The sequence below is a fragment of the Cuculus canorus genome, chromosome 3 (genome assembly GCF_017976375.1).
Source record: "Cuculus canorus isolate bCucCan1 chromosome 3, bCucCan1.pri, whole genome shotgun sequence".
Classification (NCBI taxonomy): domain Eukaryota; kingdom Metazoa; phylum Chordata; class Aves; order Cuculiformes; family Cuculidae; genus Cuculus; species Cuculus canorus.
Window position 1 is genome coordinate 91,360,699 of NC_071403.1, and position 26,473 is coordinate 91,387,171.

Below are 26,473 nucleotides of genomic sequence, written 5' to 3' on the forward strand. Positions count from 1 at the left end.
AGTTTTTTCTTGAGTTTATAGCCGACTACACTCTGCCTTCAGGACAGCTCAAATGGATTCCAGTTTGGAATGAAACTTCTCTTCGTAAAAACGTGTTCAGTCAACGTGTTTAAAAACCACATGAAAAACCTAGACCACAAACCAAACTTTCAGAATGACTGGGACTACTTGCTCGATCTTTTATTCTTTTAACTACTACAGACACATGCATCATTAGCTACCAAATAACAAAATAAAAGCCATCTATGTAAAAACAAACAGCATGATTTTATACTAAAAAAAAAAAATAAAAAAGCCTTGCAAATTAGGATACATTAAAAATTGTAAAGGCCTGTGGACAGGGAAATTTCTATTTTTTTGGGACCCAGAAAACATCCATGGTGTTCTTCCCATGCATGCTTTTTTCCTCTTTGCCCTAGAGGCAGGTTTTTGAGGCCATGGATCAGCTGTCAACACCATATCGATGTCATTCCATGGAAAATCTCACTTGTCACTGCTGCGACTAACACGCCTCAATGTCCAAAGTAGGAACAGAAATTGGTTGACAATAAACCCCCCCAAAAGCTTACTATTTGAAAGAGCAATTAAGATGGAGAGAAACCCGGTCCTCGCCACCCACTGCAGGTGTTCATTATTCATCAAACTACCATAGGTGTCTAGGGCTGTGTTGCCTCATCATCAGGCATGGATGACAAAATTGCATCAGCATCTCAGAGCACCTTCCTTTAGATCCAGGCCAGCTGGGAAGCTGTCTGGTCTTCCTTGCCAAGTACACAGTCATTGTCATCAATGTAACTCCCGCATGCCAAATACTGCCACTGACCGTGTTATGAGTTGGCTCTAAAAGGCAGACCCAGGCCTTTGTGGCTGTTCTTACTCCTGGCCTTGCCAAGGCCAGGTGCTCACAGCCGCTCCCCAGTGCTGGCGCCCGGGTGGTGAGCAGAGCCAGTCCTAAGAGCCGCAGCCATGTGGCAACTCCCACCCTTCACAGCTCTGGGACAAGGCTCTCCCAGCACCCATGTTTAGCTGCAGCCCCAATGGCCACATAAAAAAATCAGACATGCAGATCACGATTCAAGTGGCGTCAAGCTGCACCAGGTGAGGTTCACATTAGACACTGGGAAAAATTTCTTCACCAAAAGGGTTCTCAGGCACTGGAATAGGCTGCCCAGAGAGGTGGTTGAATCATCATCTCTAGAGGTGTTTGAAAGACAGGCAGATGAGGTGCTCAGGGACATGGTTTAGTAGTGGATAGGTACAGTTGGACTGAATGGTCTCAAAGGCCTTCTCCAATGATACCTAAAATGCTGGCAAATATTAGGAAAATATTTTTGCAATATAGGCACTGAATTTTGCCCGATAAGGACCAGAAACAAAAACAGCCAAAACTTTGTGTCTCACATAAGCTAGGTCTGCAGTCAAAGCTCGAAATGCTGGATGATGCTATCTTTGCATAATACACAGTAACACCAGTGCAAACTGATATGTCAGTTAAAGGGGCAAGCCTAAAGAGTTCAAAGAAACCAAAAACCATGGAAGGAAGTGTCTAGATAAGGGAAGGGGGTAATTGGGGAGATATGATGGAAGATATGAACAGGGGCAAGAGATGTCATCAGCTAATTAGAAACGCTGGATAAGCTGTAAGCCTTAAAGTACTCAGGCAATGGGGAAATGCGGGAGGGACAATCTGGTCAGGTAGTTAGGGATAAAAAGCGTGCTAAGTGTATACTGGTGCATGGCTACTTAGTGGGACATACGTTCATGCATGAATGTGAAAAGTGTGCTTCACTATGGAATCTACCTGTCCTTCTTTCCATTGGCTAGGAAGATGTTTCTCACAGCAAATAAACTTTCTAAGACTCATTTTGGAGCTTTAGAAAACAAGCACCCTTTAATCAGGCCTGGGCAACACAAGCGAGTGATCTCAATCAATTGTGTGCAGCGAGACAAGAGCTGGGACAGGATATATATCCCACTTACATGCATATGGATAGAACCATAGAATAGTTTGGGTTGGAAGGGACCTTAAAGACCATCCAGTTCCAACCCCCCTGCCATGGGCAGGGACACCTCCCACTGTATCAGGCTGCCCAAGGCCCCATCCAGCCTTGCCTTGAACACCTCTTGGAATGGGGCAGCCACAACTTCCCTGGGCAACTGGTGCCAGTGCCTCACCACTCTTCATAGTGAAGAAATTCCTCCTTATGTGTAGTCTAAATCTGCCCCTCTCCCGTCTATACCCACTACCCCTCGTCCTATCCCTACAAGCGTTTGTGAACAGTCCTTCCCCAGCTTTCCTGTAGTCCCTTCAAGTACTAGAAGACCACTATAAGGTTTCCTCGGAGCCTTTTCTTCTCCAGGCTGAGAGATCGAGCAACCTGAACTCTGTCAGCCTGCCCTTGTATGGGAGGTGCTCCAGCCCTCTGATCATCTTAAACTTTCTCAGAAATCTTATGCATATTCTATTCCTTTCCAAGGACTCATCTTAATACTATTATAAACTCCACAACAGCCAAAGTTCTTGCTACTTTGGAGCTTTGGCTCCAGCTCTGCCTGCCCTTGCCTTTGAGGTGGGGAAAGGCTGCAAACAGAGGTGATCGCAGCAGCAGAGACACCTGCTCAGCACAGATCACACTGCACACAACGAGTTATCAGCTCCAAAGAACCAACAGGGTCTGGAAAGACACTGTGTAAAAGAAAACATGCAATCTGTCTCATTTTCCTAAAAAATACAATTACTTGGATGAACTTCATCTTAGCTTCAATCAAAGATATTCCACTTTTTGCAATAACAACCCCTCGCACCACCAGCCTAGAGCTCCCACGAGTCTCCCACATCACCCCCCCGAGCCCGCACGCTCTCCACCCCCCACCCCACCCCGGGCCCCGCCCGGGGTCTCGCGCGGGGTCGGGCGTGCGCGCATGCGCCGCGCTCTCACAGAGAGGAAGTGAGCTGAACGCTTCCGGGTTGGGCGGCGGTGGCTCCGGCAGCGGTATCGGTACCAGCTATGTCTTGTAGTTTGGTTCCTTTCGGCCACTTCCAGGACTTGGAGGCGGCTGCCGACTTCCTGTGCCCGCAGCGCCGCCGGGGCAACGCGGCGGCCGGCAAGGAGAGCGGTGAGTGCGCCCCGCCGGGCGGGGGAGCTGCGGGCCCGGCCGGGCTGGGCTCGGGGGCGGGAGGATCGCGGGGGGCGGAGAGCTCGGCGTCGTTACTGTGGGGAAAGGCTGTCGCGGCTGGGTGTCCCGCTGCGGGTGTCATAGCTTCACCGACAAGTTCTGATTTTCATAGAATGGTTTGGGCTGGGAGGTACCTCCAAGCGCTTCCAGTTCCAGTGTCCTGCTATGGGCAGGGACACCTCCCACTAGATCAGGCTGCCCGAGGCCCTATCCAACCTGCCCTTGAACACCTCCAGGGATGGGGCATCTTTCCTGGGCGACCTGTGCCAGTATCTCACCACCCTTATTGTAAAGAATTTCTTTGTAATGTCTACTCTAAATCTTCCTGCTTCCAATTTAAAGAGATCCTCCCTCATTCTGTCGCTACATGTCTTTGTGAAAAGTCCTTTCACAGCTTCTTTGTAACCTCCTTCAGGTTACAAGTACTGGGAGCTGCTGTTAGGTCTTCCCATACCCTTCTTGATGCTGAACAACCCCAACTCTCTCAACCTGTCCTTATAGCAGAAGTGCTGCAGCCTCTCATCATCTTTGTAGCCCTTCTCTGGACCCATTCTAATAGTTGCATATACTTTTTACGTTGGAGATTCCAGAACTGGATGCAAGATTCCAGGTGGGGTCTCACCAGAGATAAAGCCCAGGATGCATTTGGCCTTCTGGTCTGTGAGTATGCATTGCCGGCACATGTTGAGCTACATATCAATCAGCACTCCCAAGTCCTTCTCCCCAGGGCCACCCTCAATCACATCATCCCTCATCGTGTACTGAAACCGCGGATTGCCCTAACCTAAACTAAAGGTGCAGGACTTTGCACTTGATCTTGTTGAATCTCATGAGGTTCACACAGGCTACTTCTCCAGCTTGTCCAGGTCCCTTTGGATGACGTCTCAACCTTCTGGTGTGACAGCATCACTACTCAGTGTGGTATCAGCTGCAAACTTGCTGAGAGTGCACTCAATCTTGCTGTTTGTATCATTCTTGCTTTAGTGTGTGGGTGAAAGTCTTTGGCTACAGACCCTGTGTGTTACAGACTTCGAGGCGGAAGTCTGTAATTTTCTCGCGAAGAGAGTGCAGTTGTCTCGGGATGTCCTAGTAAAGTTTACAAATGTTGTGCTTGCATAGTTGTCTGGTAATGCAGAATACGCTTAATGTATACTAAATATTTAGTTTAGCAGCTAAAATAAAAGACAGTAAGTCTCACAGCAGTTACAGTCTGAAGTTGTGGACCAGATTTCTGTTGTGTGGGGCAATGCACAGCCAAAGCCAAGCTGTTTGGCACAGAAGTTGTGTTCTCAACAGAGAAGAAGGACCGACTTCTAGACCAGGAGCAGCCTGGTCTAGTTGGAGGTGTCCTAGGTTGGAACTGAATGATCTTTAAGGTCCCTTCCAACCGAAACCATTCTATGCTTCTATGCTCAGGATAGACTACACAGGGAAACACTGGCCTATGTGCTATTAGTGCTGCATGATGTTAACTGTATTTGGCTGATGTTTTGGCTTTTTTGGCAATACCATGGGATGAAATTGTTTGAAGGGGTTAATGAGGATGATTGCAAAGTCCTCTCAACTGCACAGCTATGAGAAAGCAGCAAGGTGTAACTTAAAGATGAAAAGGGGTACGTGTTTGTGAAGTTAAAAGGGGGAAGGGACATAATAGGATAGTTTATGTTAGAAGGGACCTTTAGAGTTCATCAGTCCACCCCCATACCTTGGGCAGGGACATCTTTCACAAGATCAGGTTCCTCAAAGCCTCATCCAGTGTGACCTTGACAACTTGCAATGATGAGGCATACATAAATTCTCTGGGCAACTCGGTGTCTCACCACCTGTGTCATAAAAGAAAATTCTTCCTTATAACCTGTCTAAACCATTCCTCTTTCAGATTAAAACTGGTGGCTGTTCTGTCACTACATGTCCTGGGAAAAAGATGACACAACAATTGTGTAAAAGGTTTTTAAAGTACACTATTAAAGTACACTAGTAAAGTGTTCAGCTAGTTAATCTTACTACCACTAAAACTTCTGCATGCATGTTTTCGGCTTTAAGTTACACTTTGCTGCTTTCTCTCATAGCTCTGAAAAGAGCGAAAAATTGATTGAGATGTAAAATTTTCTATAATCTTTATAACTTGAGGAATTTAATTAGAATTTATTTGAAGTGATTTGTCTCTCTAGTCTTCCAGTAGATGCTAAGTTCAAATTGTGTTTTTTGAAACATTTCATAGGCTTCGTGACAGCAGTTCAGTTACATAGTCAGGTAGGACTACTGCTAGCCAAACTTTGAGTGGCTAATATGAAATAAAAAGTGCCATAAAAAGTATGCATACTTTTCTGGTATGCAGATATTTTTAGTTCCTAGATATGCTTATCTCCCACTACCTAAATGAAATTGATAAAGGGGGGAAAAAAAGCCAACTCAGACTTGTCCTAGGGAGTTCTCAAGCAATGAAACGTGCATCTGTGATAATGAGTTGGTTACTTGAAAGCAGTGCATGGCACAGCATATGGCTTTGAGATGCTGCTACATATTTGGGGAAGGGGGGAAGAAACAAAATCAGACCCCTGATCAGGGGCATTGCTCAGAGGTATGAAGCACTTTAATGCTTCTTTTTGCAGAGGGAATGATGGCTTAAGCCCAGCAGAGAAATACTTCTCCAAAATCCAGCCCTGTTACATGTTCTTTTCAGCCCTGTTCCTCTAAATGTCATCTTTGGACTTGTGCTTGCACGCTTTGCTATATCTGGATCAACTGATTTAATTCAGAAATACAGGAGGCTAGGCTTTTTATTTCAGACTTGCAAACAAGATTGCAAAGAAAAGAACGTTACAAAAATCAAATTCTCGATTGCATTTAGCAGTAGAGTTGTTCTTAACTGCTTCTGTATCCCCTTATTGAATTTTGTGGTTGTGGTATATTGTGGTTGAAGAGTCTTCCGACAAGCTCTTTTGTATTGCCTTTTTAATCAAATCCTTGCTCTCCAGATTGCATTGTAGAAATTTAAGATTCCTTTCTTTCCATTTTCATGTAAAATATAAAAGTACACACTCTACCTGCATTGTGTTACATCTGTAATTGTTAGTACATTCTCAGATATGACAAAGACTATATGACATGCTCTAAACATATATGACAGAATGGTGTCAGAACATTTTGTCTAAAGTGTCTTTACACCTGATTTTTTTTCCTGCTTTAGCACTTCTTTTACTGGATAGACTTCCTTCTTCTTGCTATAACTTGAGGTGTCACTTGCAACTGAAAGAAAGCTGAAATACTCCGTTTTCTATGTAATCTGCTTCCTGTGCTATACAGCATCGCAAAGCCACCTCCCACCCCTCCATGGTGCCTCAAACTTTGGTTTTGGAGTTAAGTTACAACCATAAGCTGTAGAAATTTGCAGCATTACTTTAAGGAATTTATATTGTACCCTGATTCTTTTTAACTTAGTTGTTTTCTGTTCTGTGGAAAGCAAATGTGAATATCTAAAGGAAGAGAAATTGCTCAAGTGGTTCTTTTCAAATTAGTGAGCTAACTTAGTTTGTGTAATTTTTTTTTTTTTTTTCACTTATGGACATCTGAAGTCATGGGAAAACAAATGTAATACTAGCCTCAGAAGATGCTTCCTGGTAATGCTGGCAAAACAACTTAATATATTTGTCAGTACCTAGATTGAAGAAGCGTTTTAAATAAATGGACTATGATTACTGAATAATGAGAAGATTCTAAACTATTTCTAAAGTTCCTTGGCCTGCAGAGGGAAGAAGGTGGTTCTATTTCTTCACTAGTTACGCAATTCGATGGTATCAGAGTTGCAGTTTATACATAGAAAAAATCTGAAACTCTTGCACTTGAGTAATAGTGCAAGAAACGGTTGCTTATTAATTTTATAAGTTCTTAAAGCCTGTATGGGAAATAAGCTGGAGGATCACAAACCCAACAAACTACATGCATGCAGTTCAGTGTTGTGGTTTAACCCCAGTAGGCAGCTAACACCACACAGCTGCTCACTCACTTCCCTCTGCAATGGGATGAGGAAGAGAACTGGAAAGATAAGAGAGAAAGCGTGTGGGTTGAGATAAAGACAGTTTAAAAGGTAAAGCAAAAGCTCTGCATGCATTCAAAGCAACATAATTCATTCACTACTTCCCATCAGCAGGCAGGTGTTCAGCCATCTCCAGACAAGCAGGGCTTGGGTTACTTGGGAAAACAAGTACTGTAACTCAGATGTCACACACATGCTCCCTCTTCCTCTCCCCCGGATTTTATTGCTCGTCAGGAGATCATAAGGTATGGGATAGTCCTTTGGTCGGTTGGGGTCAACTGTCCCAGCTGTGTTCCGTCCCAGCTTCTTGCACACCTCCAGCCCCCTTGCTGCAGGCCACTGTGAGAAACTGAGGCGGCCTTGATGCTGCATAAGCACTGCTCAGCAATGGCTAAAACACTGGTGTGTTTCTGTCATTGCAGATCCAGAAGGTAATACCATACCTGCTGTTATGCAGAATATTAACTATCCTAGCCCAAACCAGTATATTAAGATATAAAACTAATTGATGCATAACTTGGTTTTATTTATCATTTTTATATGTACAGAGAGCGTACCTAATCGTTTTTTGGCTGATGCAGCTTGATATTTTATGGCAAATAATCTAAAACCTGTTGATGACAGAGTATTTGCTTGTGCATGAGATAATATTTTCATCTATTTAAAAAAAAAATAATCTGTGAACATAAACTTGCTTATTTTAAATCTATGTATCAGTGCAGGTAAGGGTAGTTTGACCTTTGTGGCTTTGGGGATCCCATTTTGAACACATGCCTTCCTACTTGGGCAGACACAGACTTTTCTGGGCAAGCCTGTGCCAAGCGTGTTCTCCGGTAGCCTCCAATATAGAGCTGGAACACAGAAGTGAGGGCCTCTGCTGCGTGCCCCAGGTCATCATGGTACTCTGGAAGGGAGGGCACTAGCAGTTTTCTGTGCTCAGAGGGATATTCTGTGATTTAAGTAGGAAGACTTAGGCACCTTTCATACTATAATTGACCTGTTAAATGCCAATTGGACCTCATTGATATAGATTTGTTGCTAAGTTTTCCCTCTCCTCTGTTCTTGTCTTTTAAACAAAATGTGCTTGTCAGTAGAAATTATTCTTTTGGTATTTAGTTTATGATAAATATGCTTGAAATTATTTTTTTTTACCCATTAACACCAGTGCTGCAAATATGCTGCATTTAAAGCAGCTTTCGAGTTTCAGATGTGCTGATGATGGAGTTCTAGTGCTTTATGCTTCAAATCAAAGAACAGTCTGCCCTGTGCTATAGGGAAAACATTGGCCCTGACTGTATTTCTTGGATACTGTTGCGTTTCTCTCTGGACTGTAGCACACTGACAGATTTCTTTCCTCCATGAATTTTATAGGAAAGAAATTTTTTTTGCTTTTTGAGAGAATAAAATGCAAACAGAAGTAGTACTTTGTTAGCTGTCTTAAACTAAATATTGAAATTTATTTAATTTTAAATTTAATTTAATTTAATATTAAATTAAATTCTTCTTATTTGCCATAATTCTCCTCTGTATATTTGTACACAGGAAAATTGTCACCCTCAAATACAAAATGAGACCATGACTCTTGGAAGCTTGTTGCTTATATGGTTATGCCTGAAATAACTGCGCAGTCAGATCTGTATTGGTGATGATTCAGTACAACAGGCTGACTCACCCATTTCGTAGATAGTATAGACCTTTCCATTTTAATCCATGTTCTTCATGGAGTGGGCATTTTGTTTTCTACAGTCTTGTGAAATATCTTCTCAACAGCACTGGTGGAAAGCTTCTTTCTTAAGCTGACACTTTTTTCAAGTTTTTTTCTTCATTAGGCATACAAAAGCTTAAAAATTTACCTAAGCAGACAGAATACAGATTTCTGTTTTATTGTGCTGGATTCTGCTTTGCTTTGATGGTAAAGGAACCAGAGTTCTTAGACCAAATAAAATTAGAGTATTCTTGATACAATCCTTCTTGTCAGTACCATGTGACTATCCAAAAGGGCAAAATCATGGTTGCTTAAAACTAAATTTAAATTAATTCAAGACGTGGCATTTAAACTAAGTACTTCTTAAGGTCAAAGTAGCCATGACATCAGTCAATGAAAAGCTTGAAAGAAATCCTTGGAAAAGTCTGGAAGTCTTATTGGTGTTACTGCTTCAGCTTTCATGCTAGTGTTTCTAGATGGAAGTCACTGCTTGACTTTTCTGCTGAAGTATAGTAATGCTTATTAACTTATTGAGGATCCTAGTGATGGTGGAGTTTGAGAAATGTAGAATTGTACATATGCTACTAAGAGTGCATAATGACCCTTTGCATTGGCTTTTAAATTCACATCAAATTCTGTATATTTAGATGAAAGAGTTTCAGATGGTTTTTACATTAGGCTTGACTCATTAACTGGTAAGACAACTGAGAAGTAGGCCTGTCTCTAGCAATCTAATTTTTCCTCAGGTGTTTGAGGTATTTTGTAAGTGTGTGGTTTCTCTGAGGTTTCTGAATGACCTAACTGAAACTGATCAGTCTGTCCTTAATTTCCCTTTGTTGTCTTGCAAAGACCTGAATAGCCAAGGTCCTTGTGCTCATTTTCCCCTCAGAGGCCTCAGCTTCAGCTTTTGGGAGTTGTGGTTGTGGGATTATCTGCATTATCCCAGGCTCCATATGTTTTTTTGTCACAGATGAATTTCCATGCACTGTCATTCCCTGTTAAAATTAACTCATGTTGCTACTGGCTTATCCTGCAATTGACTTAAACCAAACCAAAATCCACCATTATAAAAAGGAAGATCACATGTATAGATATACTGTTTCTCATAAAATTGTGCATGTGTGGTTCTCGCATGTAACATGTTTTCTTATGCTGGTTAGCAAAACATCTGCAGGGTGTATACATAGTCCTGAAGGATTGCTGTCCTCTTACTTTCGCTGTAACTACCTAATACATGTAAGATGACGCTTTTGTTGTCTTTGAAGTAGTAATAATTGGGTAAATCAAGCTGAAGCAAAAATTTTGCAGTGAGGTGTTAGGTTCATGTGCCTGCAGGAGAAAGTTTTTTGTCAAGTGGACGCGTAGGGTTTCCTTCCTTTACGCCCTCACTCTTTGCTTCAGCTTCCTCTGTAAAACTAGAAATGTGTCTTGGCTTTCTTGGAATGTCTGTGGAGAAACTGAGAAAAGACAAATTAGAATGAATAATTTGTTCCAGTAAAGTGCAGAGAAGCCCTGTTGAAGGATCAATGATGTGTGGTACCAGGTTCTGTAAGATGTTACTTGCCCTGAGTTCTAGATGTGGTCTATCAGGTCTAATTTGATGCAGATGTTGTTACACCTTGTTTCCAATTTGTACTTAGGTTACATCTGCTTTTCTGTAGTGTGGAAGTAAATACAGATAAACACACTTCTACCGCTTCGTGATTCTTTCTGTAGAACATGTTTAGTATCTGCCATAAATGAAGGTATAATGCATTGGTAGAAAAAGGAAAATAACCACCAGCAGTCCTTTTTGTTTGTGTTATTCCTTGCCTACATCGTATTCATGAGACAAATCTTTTCCTCTCTTGAAGCAGGGAAATCAGCAAACTGGGAAGATGGTGGCTGGGGAGCGTGGGACGAAGCTGAGTTACCAGAACCTGTAAGTTCATATCTGTAAATGAATTTTCATTGCTGACTTGCCTGTTCTAAAAGACTTCTCCACTTGTTTGTGTGTTGTTTTTTTCTGCTATCTAGCTATCACCTGAGCAAGTGTTTTAAATGTGACTGCTTATTAGTCCCTTGCTTCTGTTAATTGTTTCTGAATATAGCTTGGATATTACCTATTGTAATATTTGCTCATATTCTTATATTCTGTAGGTGTTTTGTCCCTAGAGTATACGTATCTGTCTTTGCTACTATAGCTGGGGACATTTTTGTTGTCCTACAGCTAGCCAGAGACAGTAAGGCATGGCAGTGGATTTATAATCGTCTACCATGAATTAATACAAATCAGAACCACTTAAATTATGAACCACTGACACAAGCATCTTTCTAATGATCATGTAGTATTCCTTATATGTTGTGGTGTGTGGATGGTATTACAGGTGGGATCAAATTACATAGGTAGGATAGGGCAGCACAGTTGATCTTTAGAGGGGGGAGAATAGATCTCTCTGCCTGACTAGTTCAATGGAGAACAGTGTAGCTAGTCTTTAATTGTTGGTAAGGCTGAGACTTCCAGCTGCCTTGCATAAAATGTTAGGGAACCTGTCTATGTAGAAATCCTCTGCACCAGAATGAATCATCTGATCAGAACTGATGCATTAATTAGTTGTTAGAAAGAGACAAGTAGGTAGACTGAGGAATCCAGACCTCACCTTGCTAACAAAACTGTCTTTTCTGCTGTCTTTAGCTCAGTGTGCAGGAAATGTGCCTAAGGAGTTAGGCAGTATCCTTGCAACTACTTATTTCAGCAGGGAAACAGATTTTTCAGCTGAGAAGCAAATTGGAGTGAGTGTAGTGTCTCCCAGGGATGAATCACCGATGCTGGCGTCAGGGATGACAAGAGTATAAAAACTTTTAAATGGGATGGGTATTCAGTTCCCCTCTAAGTGCCATGAAATGAGCCTGTTTCCCAGGCTACATCTTTGTTAGGTATGCTGCAATGTTTATAACTTCCTTAATGTGGAGAATAAGTGCTTTGTTTTCTGTCTATGTTGTATTTGATAGAACCAGCAGATTCTAAAAAAAATTCTTATTTTTCACTCTCCTCTTCAAATAGTCAAATTCTTCTGCCAGGTAGTTCATGCCCATCTTGCTAAAGATTTCCTTCTCTGCTTTCATTTTCTTCCAAAGTTGTAGTGGTCCCAGGTCAACAAAAAAAAGCTACATCCACAGCAAAGGGGTTGTTCTGTGTAGGAGCGTATAAACATGTGAATCTGTCTGAGCAAACACCCAAGTGAGTGCACCAGACTGGCACAGAGTTATATAGCAATGAATTCCCTTAACTATTGCTTGCGTTATAGTTGCTATAAAGCACACCTTTTCTTGGAATTTTCAAGTTGCCTGTACAAATATCTACTTAATGGAACACAGCAACTTTTGAGAAGGCATTGAAAATCAAAAAAAAAAAAAAGAAGAAAATTAATGAAGTTTTTTTCTGAAAAGTGTCTTTTTATGGAACCGATTAGCTATTTTGTTGGGATGATGATGTTGAAATCTTGTCTTAAAAGATGATTTTAGTACAGTGATTAAAAGGTGAAAAAGTCTTTCACCTTTTTCTTTCAACAAGTTCAGTGCTTTTCCTCTTTTAACCCTTAGCTTAGTTTGTGAGCAATGTAAGATGGCTGTATTTTATGACTTTAGATTTCAAGTTCCTTGTTTACTCAAACAGCTAATTTTATTTATTTAAATTCTCTGAGATAAAATAATAATGCTTTTTAATCTTTAAACACTCCTTTAATTTCTGTTGTTTCTTTTTCGTCAGTTTGAAAATCATAGAGCTTGGATAAAGTGTTCATTTGGAGTAGGAGTTATAGTGAGATTAACTAAAGAGATTCTTTCCAGTCTCTAAACAATAACAAAACTTTAAACCTCATTCTTCAAGTCTCTCTTTGGTGAATGGAAACGATTTTGAGGAGTAGAGTTAGTGATGAGTATTTCTTTGTTTTCTGTTTTGTAAGCATGCAGAATTAGTTCCAGGTTGATGCACTTCTCATGGCTCTTCATGCAAGTTGAACCTCTAGTGACTTCATAAGTAGTAGTCCATTCAGTGCTGGTGTTCATGGCAAGTCAAATTTGTTGTCATGAATCTTGCAAGTATTGCTATGTTTGACAGTTGTTGCATGTGTTGACTAAAGCTTTCTGTGTAGGAAGAAGAGGAATCTATTTCAAAGAACCAGAGAAATTACTGGCTTCAGGACTGTGTGTTGTCCTTATCACCAACAAATGACCTGATGGTAATAGCTAATGAGCAGAAAGCAGTCTTTTTAGTGCGTAAGTATACTTCCTATTAAGTATATATATTACTACACTTAATGGTAATCAGGACAAGATTTCTTTCGCTCTGCCCCCATCTGCTTTCCCCACCCCCAGTCATACCTTGAGTGTTTTATAGTACACATCATGCATGTTCTAGGTACTCCTTGGAAAGTGGGTTGTTTTGGTTTGACTTCTCAGCTATGTTTTGATGTGAAAAAACTATTTTATCATGTATGATTAATAATATAGCATGACTGGTTCTTTGAGCAGTTCTTTGAGATGCTCATAGGTATTGATTAATTATGCTCAACAAGTACAACAAAACTTATGTATTAAAATAAATATATTTGGAAAAAAGCTGAGCTAGTGTCGCTGGGAGGAGGGAGTGTTAAAGTGGATTGGTTTTGAGATTTCTGCCTTTGATAGAAAATTCTTCTGTGTCTTGAAGAATGAATGACTTTATATTTTACTCTAAAGTAGGCATCTTATTACTTCTAGAGGTACTCTTAGTAATACATGAGCACTGATCAGCCATCTGCTGTTTACACGTGTGGTGTTGCCTGGAGTGTTGGTGCTATTAACAGCTGTAGTTTGTAGCATGTGAGCATGATGAAGGGAAACCTCCTGATAAGGGGAATATCACACCATTTTCAACCAAAACCAGGCTGTTGAAGCTTACAGTTGCATTATTAGGCAGATTGCATTATTGCATTGTCATGCTGCCTTTGTCATTCCCTGCAAAGTTGTGTGTTCTGAAGCCAGTGTAGATAATTTGCTAATACTTCACCAAAAAGAAGATAGTAGTACTCCTCAGAAAGTTCTTCTTGGATCAAGAATAAGGAGGTGATCTGGCTCATCTGCTGAAGAACTGCTTCTGCTGAACTGTACAGTGACAACTGTACCACATAGTGGCCGAAGTGTCCCTGTGTCTTAGGTTTTAAGTGTCAGACAAATGGCATGCAATGCTAACTTTTTTTAGTTGCCCGTTAGCACCTGGGAGTTGATTCAGCAATCAAAACATAAGGTATAATAGGACTGAGTGAGTAACAAAGTACAGTGTTTTCTAACCTTGATTATGATATGATGATTAAATATTGTTAGAATTAGTGTAGGATTCCTGTGTCCTTCTTGGCATTTAAAATCAAAATTTTCTATTTGTTTAAGCTTGTCTTCCATAATCTTCTGAAAATTAATTTGTTCTTGCTTAGTACTTTTCTCCTAAGGATCTCCATTTCATGAACTGAACCTTTTAAAATTGGATTAAGTTAATATTACCATAAATATCTTTTTTAGAAAAACAGGCTTTTCCGAATCTGAATAGTGTTGTTGTAAATTTAGAAGACGAACTGAGAGTTCTTTAGGAACGTCACTAAAAATGTTGTGTTATTTTTATGATCTTCAGGGTTTGTGATTGGTACTTAATCTGGATGCATTGTACCACAGAGAAGGATTAGGAATAGAACTACATTTGTGAAATACAAAACATCACAGTTTTAAAGATGGTGTCTTTATTCTTAATGGCAGCTAAATGGAAGCACAGTGACAAGGGAAAAGAGGAAATGCAATATGCTGTTGGCTGGAGTGGCTCTCTGAATGTTGAAGAAGGGTAGGTGTTGAAATGCAGTGGTGATTAAAATGTTATCTTCCTGTTTAATGATTAGTAGCGTATGCTTTTTACTTGTATTCTCTTTTTTTTGCTTTTATCCAAGTCCATTCATAATCTTAATTCATCAGTGTTGAAAACAGAAATGGAGTAACCTTGGTGATCAGAAACATTGTCTGCAAAGTTCACATGTCATTCATAGTGTGGCATCTCAGAACAAGTTCATACAAATTAAGAGGTACTCTCTGTGCAGATCAGTGTATTTGCATGTAATTTAGACATTTTAAGAGATCTGGGTTGTTATGCTTTTTATAAGTTCCTGTTCTAGAAGGGGAGAAAATAAGTACCCTTTTTGAAAAACCTACTTCTATAGTAGAGGTGAAATTTTGTTTGGGGTTGTTGTAACTGGAAATATATGAAGTTGTTTTAGAAATACTTCTTTTCATTTTCCATACCTCAAGCAAATCAAGTTAAGTCTTTCTTATCAATAAATGGTTTTGGCCTCCAAGTCATTTCAGGACTTGGAAAATTTGCTTTGGTCATACATTTTCTATTTATACAATATTTCTGCTCAATCTGCCTTCAAATAACCAGACAGATGCTTTCTTGAATCTCCCATATGGAAGTGAATTTTACATTTTCGTATTAAGTTTGCAGCCTTGAGTTCCTCCCTTCCTCTGAACGTGCTCCCTATTGGCTTCAACCTTCTGTTATGCTGCAGGAGGTGTTGACTCTCTCCAATCTCTAAAACTCATAATCCCTTTCTATAAAACTGCTGCCATACATTTGAACTGTTTTATATGCATACTTTTAAGGGTTTTTTCCCCTGTAATTCCAATTAAATTATCCTGTCATGTTTATTTAAAAAAAGGAAAAGACATTCTGTTTGGGGGTTTGTTTCTTAGTACTGTTACAGCCCCAAGAGACACTGTTGTGTGGAACAGCTTTCTTCAGATAGCCATGGCTATATTCACTGGATCTTGATTTAAGGTCTGAATGTTTCCTGTAGGTGAAGTTTCTATTTCTGTGGAAGCGTAAATACAATTACTGCCAAATTGTCTGCCCCTGCCCCAACATTGCCTTCACCTGATAATGTTTTGTGGTGGCTAAGCTTTGCTTTGGAAGATGAGATTTTACTGAGATATTTAACATTGCTTTGAAGTTGTAATTGGATTGCAGTTCATGTCAAACTTGCATTTGGAAAGCTTTTTTCCTCTAATTGTCTAGCCTGATTATTTAATCACTCCTTGGGGAATGGAGGTGACCTGAAATGCAAATAATCTACTGTACTGCGGGCATTTATGCTTTAAGTGGTGTTTGGGATGTCATCTTGAATTTATATGCTATTTCATAAAACCTTTGTACTACTTCTATTTCCCCACACAGTGTGAAACTTTCTATCATGGTAACAGTTGAATAACTTTTGATTTGAGATATTGAGGCCTGCTCATCTGCTTGCTTTTTGCATGCTTTGCCTGCCATGCATTGAGCATGCTCAGTTATTGCATTAACTGGGAAGACAGTGTTAGCCCTTCAGATGCTCTCAAATTATGAAGCAGTGAAATGCAATGGATATTAAAATCTACCTAATTACATAATGCATTTTAAAAAATTATTTTCTTAAGTATAGTTCAGTTGGTTTTTAAAAAGTAGTTGTTCTTGGTTTACTATTATTGATTAGAAAAAAATTATTTACCTTTAGGTACATGAGATTAAAGTTAAATCTTTACTGAAGTGTATTGGCAGAATAATCAGTCTGAATGATGAAAGACAACATTAGCAAGGTGTAATAAATACTAAAGCAATCTGTTTGGGCACTCTTGAACTTGAAAATGTCTTCAGAATGAAAGGGTTTTTTTTCACTTTTTAGTATGAATTTATAGATTGTGTGCTGCATTAATATATTCTTATAAAAACTGTAACTCTGCAAGATCTGGTGTAGAGCAAAATTTCACAACTGAAGATGAAATATACTTAATAGTTTTATCTTTCTGTTTCTAGTGAATGTGTGAGTAGTGTATTGTGTATCCCATTGGCAAGTCAGAAGAGGTAAGGATTGATATTCTTATATAAGTGCATCATCAGTTCCTTTACATTACACATCTATATGTCTAGAGCTTAAAACAGGATTTGTTTTTAAGTTCTGGTCTATCTTTGTGAAACAGGAGTTCCACAGGCCGTCCTGACTGGACCTGCATTGTCGTTGGCTTCACTTCTGGTTACGTTCGTTTTTACACTGAGGTACGTTTCTCAGCACAACAAGCCCACATGCAAGATATTGCGGTAAACATCTATTTCTATACAACTTCTGTTTCTGCGGGTAGTGCTTTTTGCCTTCCCTAAGGAAAGGGACAGAAATGTTCACGATAATTATTCTTTCTCTTACAGAGTGGAGTGCTGCTTCTTGCACAGCTTTTAAATGAAGATCCTGTCCTACAGCTTAAGTGCAGAACCTATGAAATTCCCAGGCATCCTGGTGTCACAGAACAGGTTTTGTCAGATTATTTCAAAAGCGAAGTGGCAGTGTTATGGGGTATGGAAGGGAGTCTTCTCTGTGAATCCTCTATGTCCTTTACCAGTTTGTGATGGGTGGACAGTTCCTTAGAACAAGAGACTCTGGATTTCATGTTGTAGAAGTATTCATGCCTGTATAGTTTGAAGATTCAGAATTTTTTTTGTTGTTGTTGAGTATTTAACTCTCTCTACAGATTTGTTGTATTTTGCTTTGTGGCAACTTTGCAAAGGAAGGCTTCATTCATTGCCTGTTTATTCATTTACGTGCATAAAATACAATAATGAAAGGAGAAAATGCAACTTGACAGGTGCCAAGGGCTATATATACTCATTCGTAAGAACAATTACTTCACAGAGAAGATAGCTGAAAATTAAAACAGTCTTTATAGGAGGTAGTGCTAGAAAACTGCATGTCTCTATTTCCTGCAGAGAAGGCTGTTGTAGAGTTCAAGTGATTTGGTAGCCAGCATTCTTTGCTTTTGGCTGAGTTGGCATGCATTATGCAGAAAACTAATGAAGTTACAGAAATTTCCAAGTTCACTTTATACAAATGCTCATGTGATGTAGCATGATGTTTTGGGATAGTTTTTGAAAAACAGAAGCATTAAGGAATTTGAGTCTTGAATTTATATTGCCAAATTAGCATTTACGTGCTTGAGTGGTAATTCAGTTTCAGAATTTGGCTCATAAAACCTTGAAACCTTGATACTTGGATTCTAGATAAACCTGTTTTTACTCTGGCCTTCACAAGCTGCTCTAACTGTTGTGTTTTCTCCCCAAGCCATGAAATAAATTAAGCAAACATAAAAGTAATAGAAATAAAAAATATCATATTATGTGCCTAATACTTATATATTGTGCAGTTTGATACTGAATTTCTGTAATTTTGCCTTATTCTGTTGCTTTTGGCTTGTTGGATGTGAACTCTTTGGATGTAATCCTCTCTTCTGTGTAGTTCATAGTATGTAAAGACAGAAAAGAAGTTGCTACAACAGTAATAGTGGCGAGTATTTTCTTTTTCTTCCTTCTCTCATTTTCTCCCACAGAATGAAGAACTAAGTATCTTGTACCCAGCAGCAATTGTGACAATTGATGGTTTCAGCCTCTTTCAGTCCCTTCGTGCATGTCGCAACCAGGTAGCAAGAGGTATGTTTAAGAGGAAATGTTTATTTCTGCCTCTGTTAATAGTACTTTACATTACTTGAAATTTACTTATTTTTGTTAAATATTGTGGAAATGGAATTTAAATCTTCCGTGCTTGTCCATCAATATACAGGATCTACTTCATAGAAGGAAATTTCTTCCTCTACACAAAAATGTTCTTGGAGCACAAGGTGTCCGAGTAGCACTTGTTGTCTTGTATCACAGGGAGAATGTAGTGTATACTGGTTTTGGCTGGGATAGAGTTCGTTTTGTTCACAGGAGCTGGTATGGTGCTGTGCTTTGGATTTGTGATGGAAACAGTGTTGGTAACACAACAATGTTTTAGTCATTGCTGAACAGTGCTTGCACAGTGTCAAGGCTTTTTGTGTCTCATTCTGCTCTGTCAGCAAGCAGACTGGGTTCACCAGAAATTGGGAGGGGACACAGCTGGGACAGCTGACCCCAACTGACCAAAGGGATATTCCGTACTATATGATGTCCCTGGCAATAAAAGCTGGGAGGAGAGGAGGATATGTTCAGAGTAATGACGTTTGACTTCCCAAGTCACTGTTGGGTGTGATGGAGCCCTGCTTTCCTGGAAACGGCTAAACACTTGTCTGCTGATGGAAAGTAGCAAATTAATTCAGTGTTTTGCTTGCATTGCATACAGAGCTTTTGCTTTACCTTTTAAATTGTCTTGATCTCAACCATAAATTTTCTCCCTTTTCCGATTCCCTTCTCCATCTCACTAGGAGAGAGTGAGAGAGCCACTGTATGGTGCTTAGCTGCCCACTGGCATTAACAGACAGCATACTTCTAAGATGCTACCTAGCATGACAGGATGCTGATTTCACTATTTGAAATGCCTTTCTTCCCAGAACAGACTTTCTGGGAAGTGATAGTGCTGTGATGATATCAGTAATGGTCACTGCTCTTTGCGTTAATGGCTAAGAGCTTTGGATACCTAGTTTGATTGTGAGGCTTTTGATCCTGTTCCTTTAGTGTAGTGCCTGTTTGTAGTATAATTTGGAAACAGAGTAAGTTTCCTCGGGTGAGAGGAGAACCAGTTAACAGTACTATGTGGTAGATTGCACAAATATGGTGCTGTTACAATTCTGCAAGATAAAATGTTAAACAGGTGCTGTTGCTGAACAATGATGAATTTCCTAGTGGCTGTTCTCATGAAACTTCAGATTTGTCAGGTTCTTGTTTCCTCTACAGCAGGCCACATCAGCAGACAATCATGAGCCTGAATGTAGGTGGGAAGCACCATGGATCTGCCAGCATGACTACGTTAGGAATTGTTGGGACAGCAGCGCCCTCAGACTACGGCTTGAATTTTAAATAGAAGGAATGTGTGGTAAAAAACTGAAAAATGCTACTCTGTTGAGACAAGGCTTCTCTGAATTATATGGGGATGGCCAATAGGAATGGATGCCTTGCTCTTTCTTCCAATTCAGGATGAAGTGATGTGAAAAGAAGCTAGGTGATAGGAAATTCAAAATAAAAAGTGGGTGTTTATATAGTGTGAGGTTAAATTGTAGGATTCATTGTTTGAGGTTGCTTTGGAGGGTAAAGGCTTGCTCAGAGGGAAACTAACAGATTGGTGGAGAAAAAAGCTGTGTGAGTGCTTTGAGCTTATCTCTTGCTGAGAAGGTCTCTTCAGAAGCTGATTTAGAGGAAGCATGAGATATGTGTCCTTATTGTAATAGTCTTCTCTAGACATCTGGTTTTAGCTGTGCTCAGATTCTGATTTGCCATGCTAAATGGTTCCCTGGATCTATCTAATAGCGTCTGTTCTTATGCTCTTAATGAAAAGGTAACATTCCCATAGAACATAAGACAAGGCAAAATTCTTGTGAATCAGAACTTTTAAAACTGGTATTCTGTGGATCATGCAACAGCTGAAGAAAATAAACAGATACTATAATGAGAAAAATCCACCTACTTCTAGAACTGGAACGTGCTCTACTTTCTCCATGAAAGATCACCATTTGCAGAGAAGCACTTACAGCTAGTTATAATATAGTTGGAGAGTTTTAAGCATTGCTTTACCACTTTTCGTGCTTCATACTATTACATATCTAGTGAATGTACTGGCTTTGCAAATACTTTGGCAGGGGATTTTCCACTTGAACATGCCCAGACTACAGAAATAAATTATAGTAATGTTTTAAAATTGTACAGAATATTAAACCTCAAATGACTTGTAGAACAAAGCTCTTTCCACTACAGAATATAGTTGTGATGGAATATTATGTGCAATTTTATTTAGTTAATTTTAAAAATTGTTTTCATTCCATTTAGGTGTATATTTCAAAAGGCCATTTTGGCTCAGCAGGTGTTTAAATGTATGTTAAATGAAAACTAGGTTATTTTGTGGCTTCGGATTGCATCATCATCCCCTTCCCCCCCACCCTGTTAGGCTATTCCTTTGTCTCTTACTTAATAGGTACTTTTTTATGCTTTATCATCTTTTGTCAGCTGCAGCATCTGGCAATGAGAATGTTCAGCCTCCACCATTAGCTTATAAGAAATGGGGTTTGCAAGATGTGGATACAATTGTTGACCATGCTAGTATTGGTAAGTACTTCTGTTTAATTTCAAATAGTTGACTTAAATGAAACTTCATGTTTTCATGCTGTTAGATTTGGGGTGACAGCACTTAGTGGTGCTGGTTTGATAGAAATAAATAGTGGCAGAAAGCTGTTGTAGTGAATCATAGAATAGTTTGGGTTGGAAGGGACATTAAAGATCATCCAGTTCCAAGCCCCCTGCCACGGGCAGAGACATGTCTCACTAGATCTGGCTGCCTAAGGCCCCATCCAGCCTGCCCTTGAAACACCTCCAGGGTGAATGATCTCATTAAGTATCACGAAGAATTAATTTTACTTGCTCTTCCAGTTTGATTGAGCCTCCTGCCTCCACTTGAGGGGAGAAAAGATGTAACAGCTGTAGCTTTCTTGTCCTCTCTTGTTTGTTAAGAAACAGCCAAGAGAGTTGCATCAGTTGCAGTTATTCCCATTTCTGCCAGGTTAAAGAACTGTCTGGCAGGTGGGCTAAGAATGCTGTGGGTGTTTCCTGAGTCTAGTACGCAAACTAAAATTTGAGATTGCTCCTTTACAGGAAAAAAAAGTGACTTCTAGGCTCTCAAAGACTTTTACTCCTTAGGAATTTGCAGAAGCCCAGGTTCTTGTAAGGCAGGCAGATCTGAGAGACACTAAGCTTCATTTCTCCTCCACCCTTTTCATAAAAGCAAGTAGGAGGTCAGAATGGGGCTAACAAGGCAGGTGAAGGAAATTTGGTAGGTGTGTTTTTGCTGCTGAACTCTGCTAATTTTTTTTTTTTTTTTTTTTAAATCTAAACAAACCAACTATGCTTTATAATGAACCTAATTCCATTAAGGTATTTCTGTTGTGTTCTTTGGAATTTCTGTGGTTAAAGCTGCTCCTTCTCCCTTCCCCCTGAATGTTGGCTGGTCATTCTAGAATGCAGGAATGTGTTTGGGCTTCTAGAGGAATTGCATGCCTTTGTTCTGAATTTATGACACATTCACTTCAATGTTTTTGTTAGGCATCATGACACTGTCTCCTTTTGATCAAATGAAGACTGCTTCCAATATAGGTGGATATAATGCAGCTATAAAAAACAACCCACCTGCTATGTCTCAGTACGTTACTGTTGGATCCAATCCTTTCACTGGTTTCTTTTTTGCCCTGGAGGTATGTACTACATAGCTGACTGGCTGCAACTTTGAATAATTAATTCTTTTCTTTTCTATATGGGTGTTTCTGATGTATTCTTAGGTTCATTTTATGCTGACGTTTCTGCTTCTTGGTCTGCATTTGGAGTGGTTTGCAGTGGATGTGATAGTAATATCTCCCTTGGTTCCTGCTAATGAGAAATTTTATTTTCTATCCTAAAATGAATGTAGTAATCAAGTAATTTTAATTTTTTTCAGATGTTAATTTATTGCTAGTTAAGTAGCCAAAAGTTTTTTGAAAAAATTATGTTGAGATTGTGTAAACATGTCTCTTACGTATTTTTTGAATTCTTTGGCCTTTGATCATGAACCCACATGGCCTGAATATACTGTGATGAATTCATGTAGTGGAACTACAACTTGTAGAAGAAAACTGCAGCTTTTGCGTAACTGTACCTGTAGCACACTTGCATCGTCTTCTGTTTTATTGGAGCAGGATGGCCATGTAGCTGTGTCTTCTACATTTGGATCCTGCCTGTGTGCTGTACTTACCAGTATCAAAAGTTGATTGAAAATGCTAGAATCAGAATTTTGATTTTATACTTGCTTTTCCAATGTGTTTATGAAAAAACTGCTTATGTTGATATTTGCAAGGATGCCAAAGCCATACAGCAGTTAACTCTCCGTGATAAATCATACACAGGGTTTTTTTAACTTCTGTTGCAGACAAACATACTGAACTACCAGTGACTTGCAGGAGGATTTTGAAATGGTATAAGAGATGTCAGAATGGCTTTTCTGGGGCAATGAATTAAAATTTTGCAGAGTCTTAAAGCTATGCTTTCTGAGCTGAAAGTCCATAGGAGGCCTGAAAAACTATTCTGCAGTTGAGTTCAGTGTAAGAACTATTTCTTGGCTTTCTAAATGCTTTGTTCCTTCATTTCAGGGTGGCTCACAGCTGACTATTTCTTGACTCGCTAAACACTTTATTTCTTTCTTTCAGGGTAGCTCACAGCCACTGTTGTCTCATGTTGCCTTAGCAGTTGCAAGTAAACTGACTTCAGCATTATTTAATGCTGCCAGGTAATAAAATAAAAAATGACATTAAATTATTTTTGTTGTAGTAGATACACAATAGTTTGAGGATTTTTAGGACCATTCATATGATTCTCATAATGTATTTATCTTTTGAAAGTGGCTGGCTTGGTTGGAAGAGTAAACATGAGGAGGAAGCTGCCCAAAAACAGAAACCAAAAGTTGAACCTGCAACACCATTGGCAGTAAGGTAAGTTTTACATACTGTCTCAGTTGCTTTACATCTCTTGTATTTTGAATTATTTTGAAAGGTGCATAATTGGTGAACATGTTTATTTTTCTTGACTTTATGCAGCGGTGATGTTTGCAGGTCATTTGTTTTAAGCTTTGTTTCATTTCATTTTATCTTTCTGTACAAATAACTGCTCATCTCTTTCACTTCCAATGTGTGGGTTCATTGTTACTGTAAATGAACAGTGTGCACAGTTCAATGACAGTATAAGTACACAAATATAGGTCCTGAAGTTTATCACTGAAGTGCTTTGAACAAACTGCATGATGTGTCCTCTTTACCTGTTGATTGTGAAGAAAGGAAAGTGGGAACAACAGATTGTAGCCTGCCATTGTCAAGAAAGCTAATAGAAGACTAAATTAATTCCTGATTATTTTTCCTGATTTTTCTTTTGAAAGTATGTTCAAGTCTATTTGGCAATAAGAGAGGTTTTGTAAAGTAATCCACTGCTTTGAGATCCTTGCCTGACAATGCATGACAAAGCAATAACTTATTTTCGTTCCTGAACTTTGGTTTCCAGTAGGACTCTAACAGATCTAGGAGACTTCTCGGTACGCAGCACAAGAACTTTTTTTTTTAATTTCTTCTTGATTTTACCAATACTTTTATATTACCATAAAAAAATTTAGTCCTTATAAGATACTCTGCTTACTATTTCTGAAGAAAAATAGTTACCTAGTGGTTTTACTTGATGTTTTTTTTCTTTTTATTAGGTTTGGACTTCCAGATTCCCGTCGCCATGGTGAAAGGATATGTCTTTCTCCATGTAACACTTTGGCAGCAGTAACAGATGATTTTGGAAGGGTTATTTTACTGGATGTTACAAGAGGACTTGCAGTTCGCATGTGGAAAGGTATGATAGTGTATACCAAATAATATTATTCAAAACACTGTGGCTTAATATGTTGTAGAATTCAAAGTGTTTTTCCATTAGCAAGAAAGACTCTAGAATCATAGAATGTCCTGAGTTGGAAGGGACCCACAAGGATCGTTGAGTCCAACTCCCATCCCTGCATAGGACAACCCCAAAACTCACACCATGTGCCTGAGGGCGTTGTCTAAATACTTCTTGAATATTGTCAGGTTTGGCACCATGTTTACTTTAGTGGGGAGCTGTTCCAGTGCTCTGCCACCCTCTGGGTGAAGAGCCTTTTCCTAATATCCAACGTAAACCTCTCCTGGCACATCTTCCTGCCATTCCCTTCCAGTGACATTAGTACATTGTGTTGTTAAAAACCAAAGATACATGTAAAATAAAATCTGTAAGGATATTGTTGTACCAGTCCCTGAAAGACTGATATGGACTATAGTAAAACTTTAGTCTGTTTGGTTTGTATTGTATGGATTATTATTTTTATCCCCACAAAGTGTATTCCCAAAAGAAAGCTTTACACTTAATTTTTTTGTAAGAGCTTTAGCTTTATTCACCAAGATTCTTTCTCTTGATAAGTATCTTCTTTAATTCTGCTGAGAAAATGAGCAGAAGTTCGAAAAATCAGTAAGATACGCACCTTACTGGGTTCTCATTTCATCACGGTGACTGCGCAAGAAGGGAGTGCTCAGTCTCTTCTAAACTGAGAGCTTTTTGTGAAATAATGCAGACATTAAGCTCTGAAATTTTAGTTATACCTAATGCTACAACACTTCTTATTTTCTCTGTAGAATTAAATTTTTGCAAGTTTTTATGAGCTGGAAGGTAAGTTTTAAGAACAGGTAGAAAATCTCTGGCTCTTCTCTCTCCCACGCTACCAACTCTAAAGATTAGTGGTCATGAATATAGTAGCTACTTTAGCAACATGCTAAAAGTGTAATTACGTTTCCTCTGTGCATTCTCCTCTCTCATATTTTGAAGCTTATTATCTGTAATATGTGATTTCTGATATTCTTGGACTTTTTTTCTTTATTAGAGAGTGTCATATTATCTAGGAAGCACTGTTAGATCCCCAAGCTTTATATGACAGTCAGAAACACAATTTGCAAGGCTTTCCACAGTGAGGCTGCTGAGATGTGAAATAGGTGCTTCTTTTCTTTCAATTTTTATTTTAAGCAGAAACGTCTACTGAATTGAACGTATTGGTTTTTACCTTTTCTCATTTAAGAGTTGCGAATACTTTTCAATCGTCTCCGTTTAATATAACATTATAAACTTGTTTTATGCATTAGTATTTCACTTGTGATTTGGAGCCCTCTTTTGTACTTGCTAAACCACTACATAGTCTAGTGATGTCATTAGAACATCTCTATCTTTTTTGTTTACGAAGATTTTAAGAGAGGAAAATGTTTGCGTTACTCAGAGAGAGAGATCATAACCTATTTAATAGGCTATGCAAACTTCCTTTCTTAAATCTTCTTTTTTTGTTGTTGTATTGAAACATGAGAAATCTGGGCACTTACTATGGCTCTTTCTTCAGGGAAGCTTTTGCGTTGGTGTAATGTGCAGAGTACAGACCTGGTGAGTTTTGGGGGTTTTATGGCTTCTCTCGGAAGAACTTGATTCTCCCCAAAGCGTTGCAAGAGGCTGCATTTGGTTCTGAGGAGTCCTCTGGTGGGCCCTGCTCTAAGTTGATGGACTACAGTTCTTGACAGGCATCTGGATACTGGCCAGGGTTGCACAGTTTGAAACAAAGTTTGACAGCTTGCTACTGGAATAGTACTTAAGTGGATGGTGATGTGAGCTTATCATGTATTAATTTCTGTGCACTAATGAACTTCTTTATTCTCTCACAAAGGATACCGTGATGCAGAAGTTGGTTGGATACAGACTGTAGAGGACCTTCATGACAGAGAAACTGAGAAGGTCGATTTCTCTCCTTATGGAAATGCACAAGGTCCAAGCAGGGTGGCTCAGTTCCTTGTGATCTATGCTCCGAGGAGAGGCATTCTGGAAGTGTGGAGCACACAGCAAGGGCCTCGGGTTGGAGCCTTCAATGTGGGAAAATACTGTAGGTAAGAAGCAGTTAGGAAATAGGCATAGTGGCTGTGCTGCTGCAATAAAGTGATATGTGGATAATGCCAGCAGTAAA

At 39.4% G+C, this 26,473-nt stretch overlaps 1 protein-coding gene across 3 annotated transcripts in view; it reads left to right on the forward strand.

Annotated features, from left to right (window-relative positions):
* The first annotated feature begins 2,954 nt into the window (after positions 1–2,954).
* Positions 2,955–26,473, forward strand: part of RAB3GAP2 (RAB3 GTPase activating non-catalytic protein subunit 2) — a 44,466-nt gene continuing 20,947 nt past the window's right edge. The window contains exons 1-14 of one of the 3 annotated variants that reach the window (XM_054061360.1): positions 2,955–3,117; positions 10,772–10,839; positions 13,052–13,175; positions 14,685–14,766; positions 16,765–16,812; positions 16,929–17,004; positions 17,152–17,253; positions 18,324–18,423; positions 20,905–21,003; positions 21,994–22,142; positions 23,127–23,206; positions 23,319–23,408; positions 24,164–24,303; positions 26,180–26,396. In XM_054061360.1, coding sequence (XP_053917335.1) covers positions 3,009–3,117; positions 10,772–10,839; positions 13,052–13,175; positions 14,685–14,766; positions 16,765–16,812; positions 16,929–17,004; positions 17,152–17,253; positions 18,324–18,423; positions 20,905–21,003; positions 21,994–22,142; positions 23,127–23,206; positions 23,319–23,408; positions 24,164–24,303; positions 26,180–26,396 — 1,484 coding nt within the window. In that variant the 5' untranslated portion in view covers positions 2,955–3,008. Of the gene's footprint in view, positions 3,118–10,771; positions 10,840–13,051; positions 13,176–14,684; positions 14,767–16,764; positions 16,813–16,928; positions 17,005–17,151; positions 17,297–18,323; positions 18,424–20,904; positions 21,004–21,993; positions 22,143–23,126; positions 23,207–23,318; positions 23,409–24,163; positions 24,304–26,179; positions 26,397–26,473 lie in introns of those variants that run through there. The other 2 variants (XM_054061362.1, XM_054061363.1) reach the window with 2 other exon arrangements.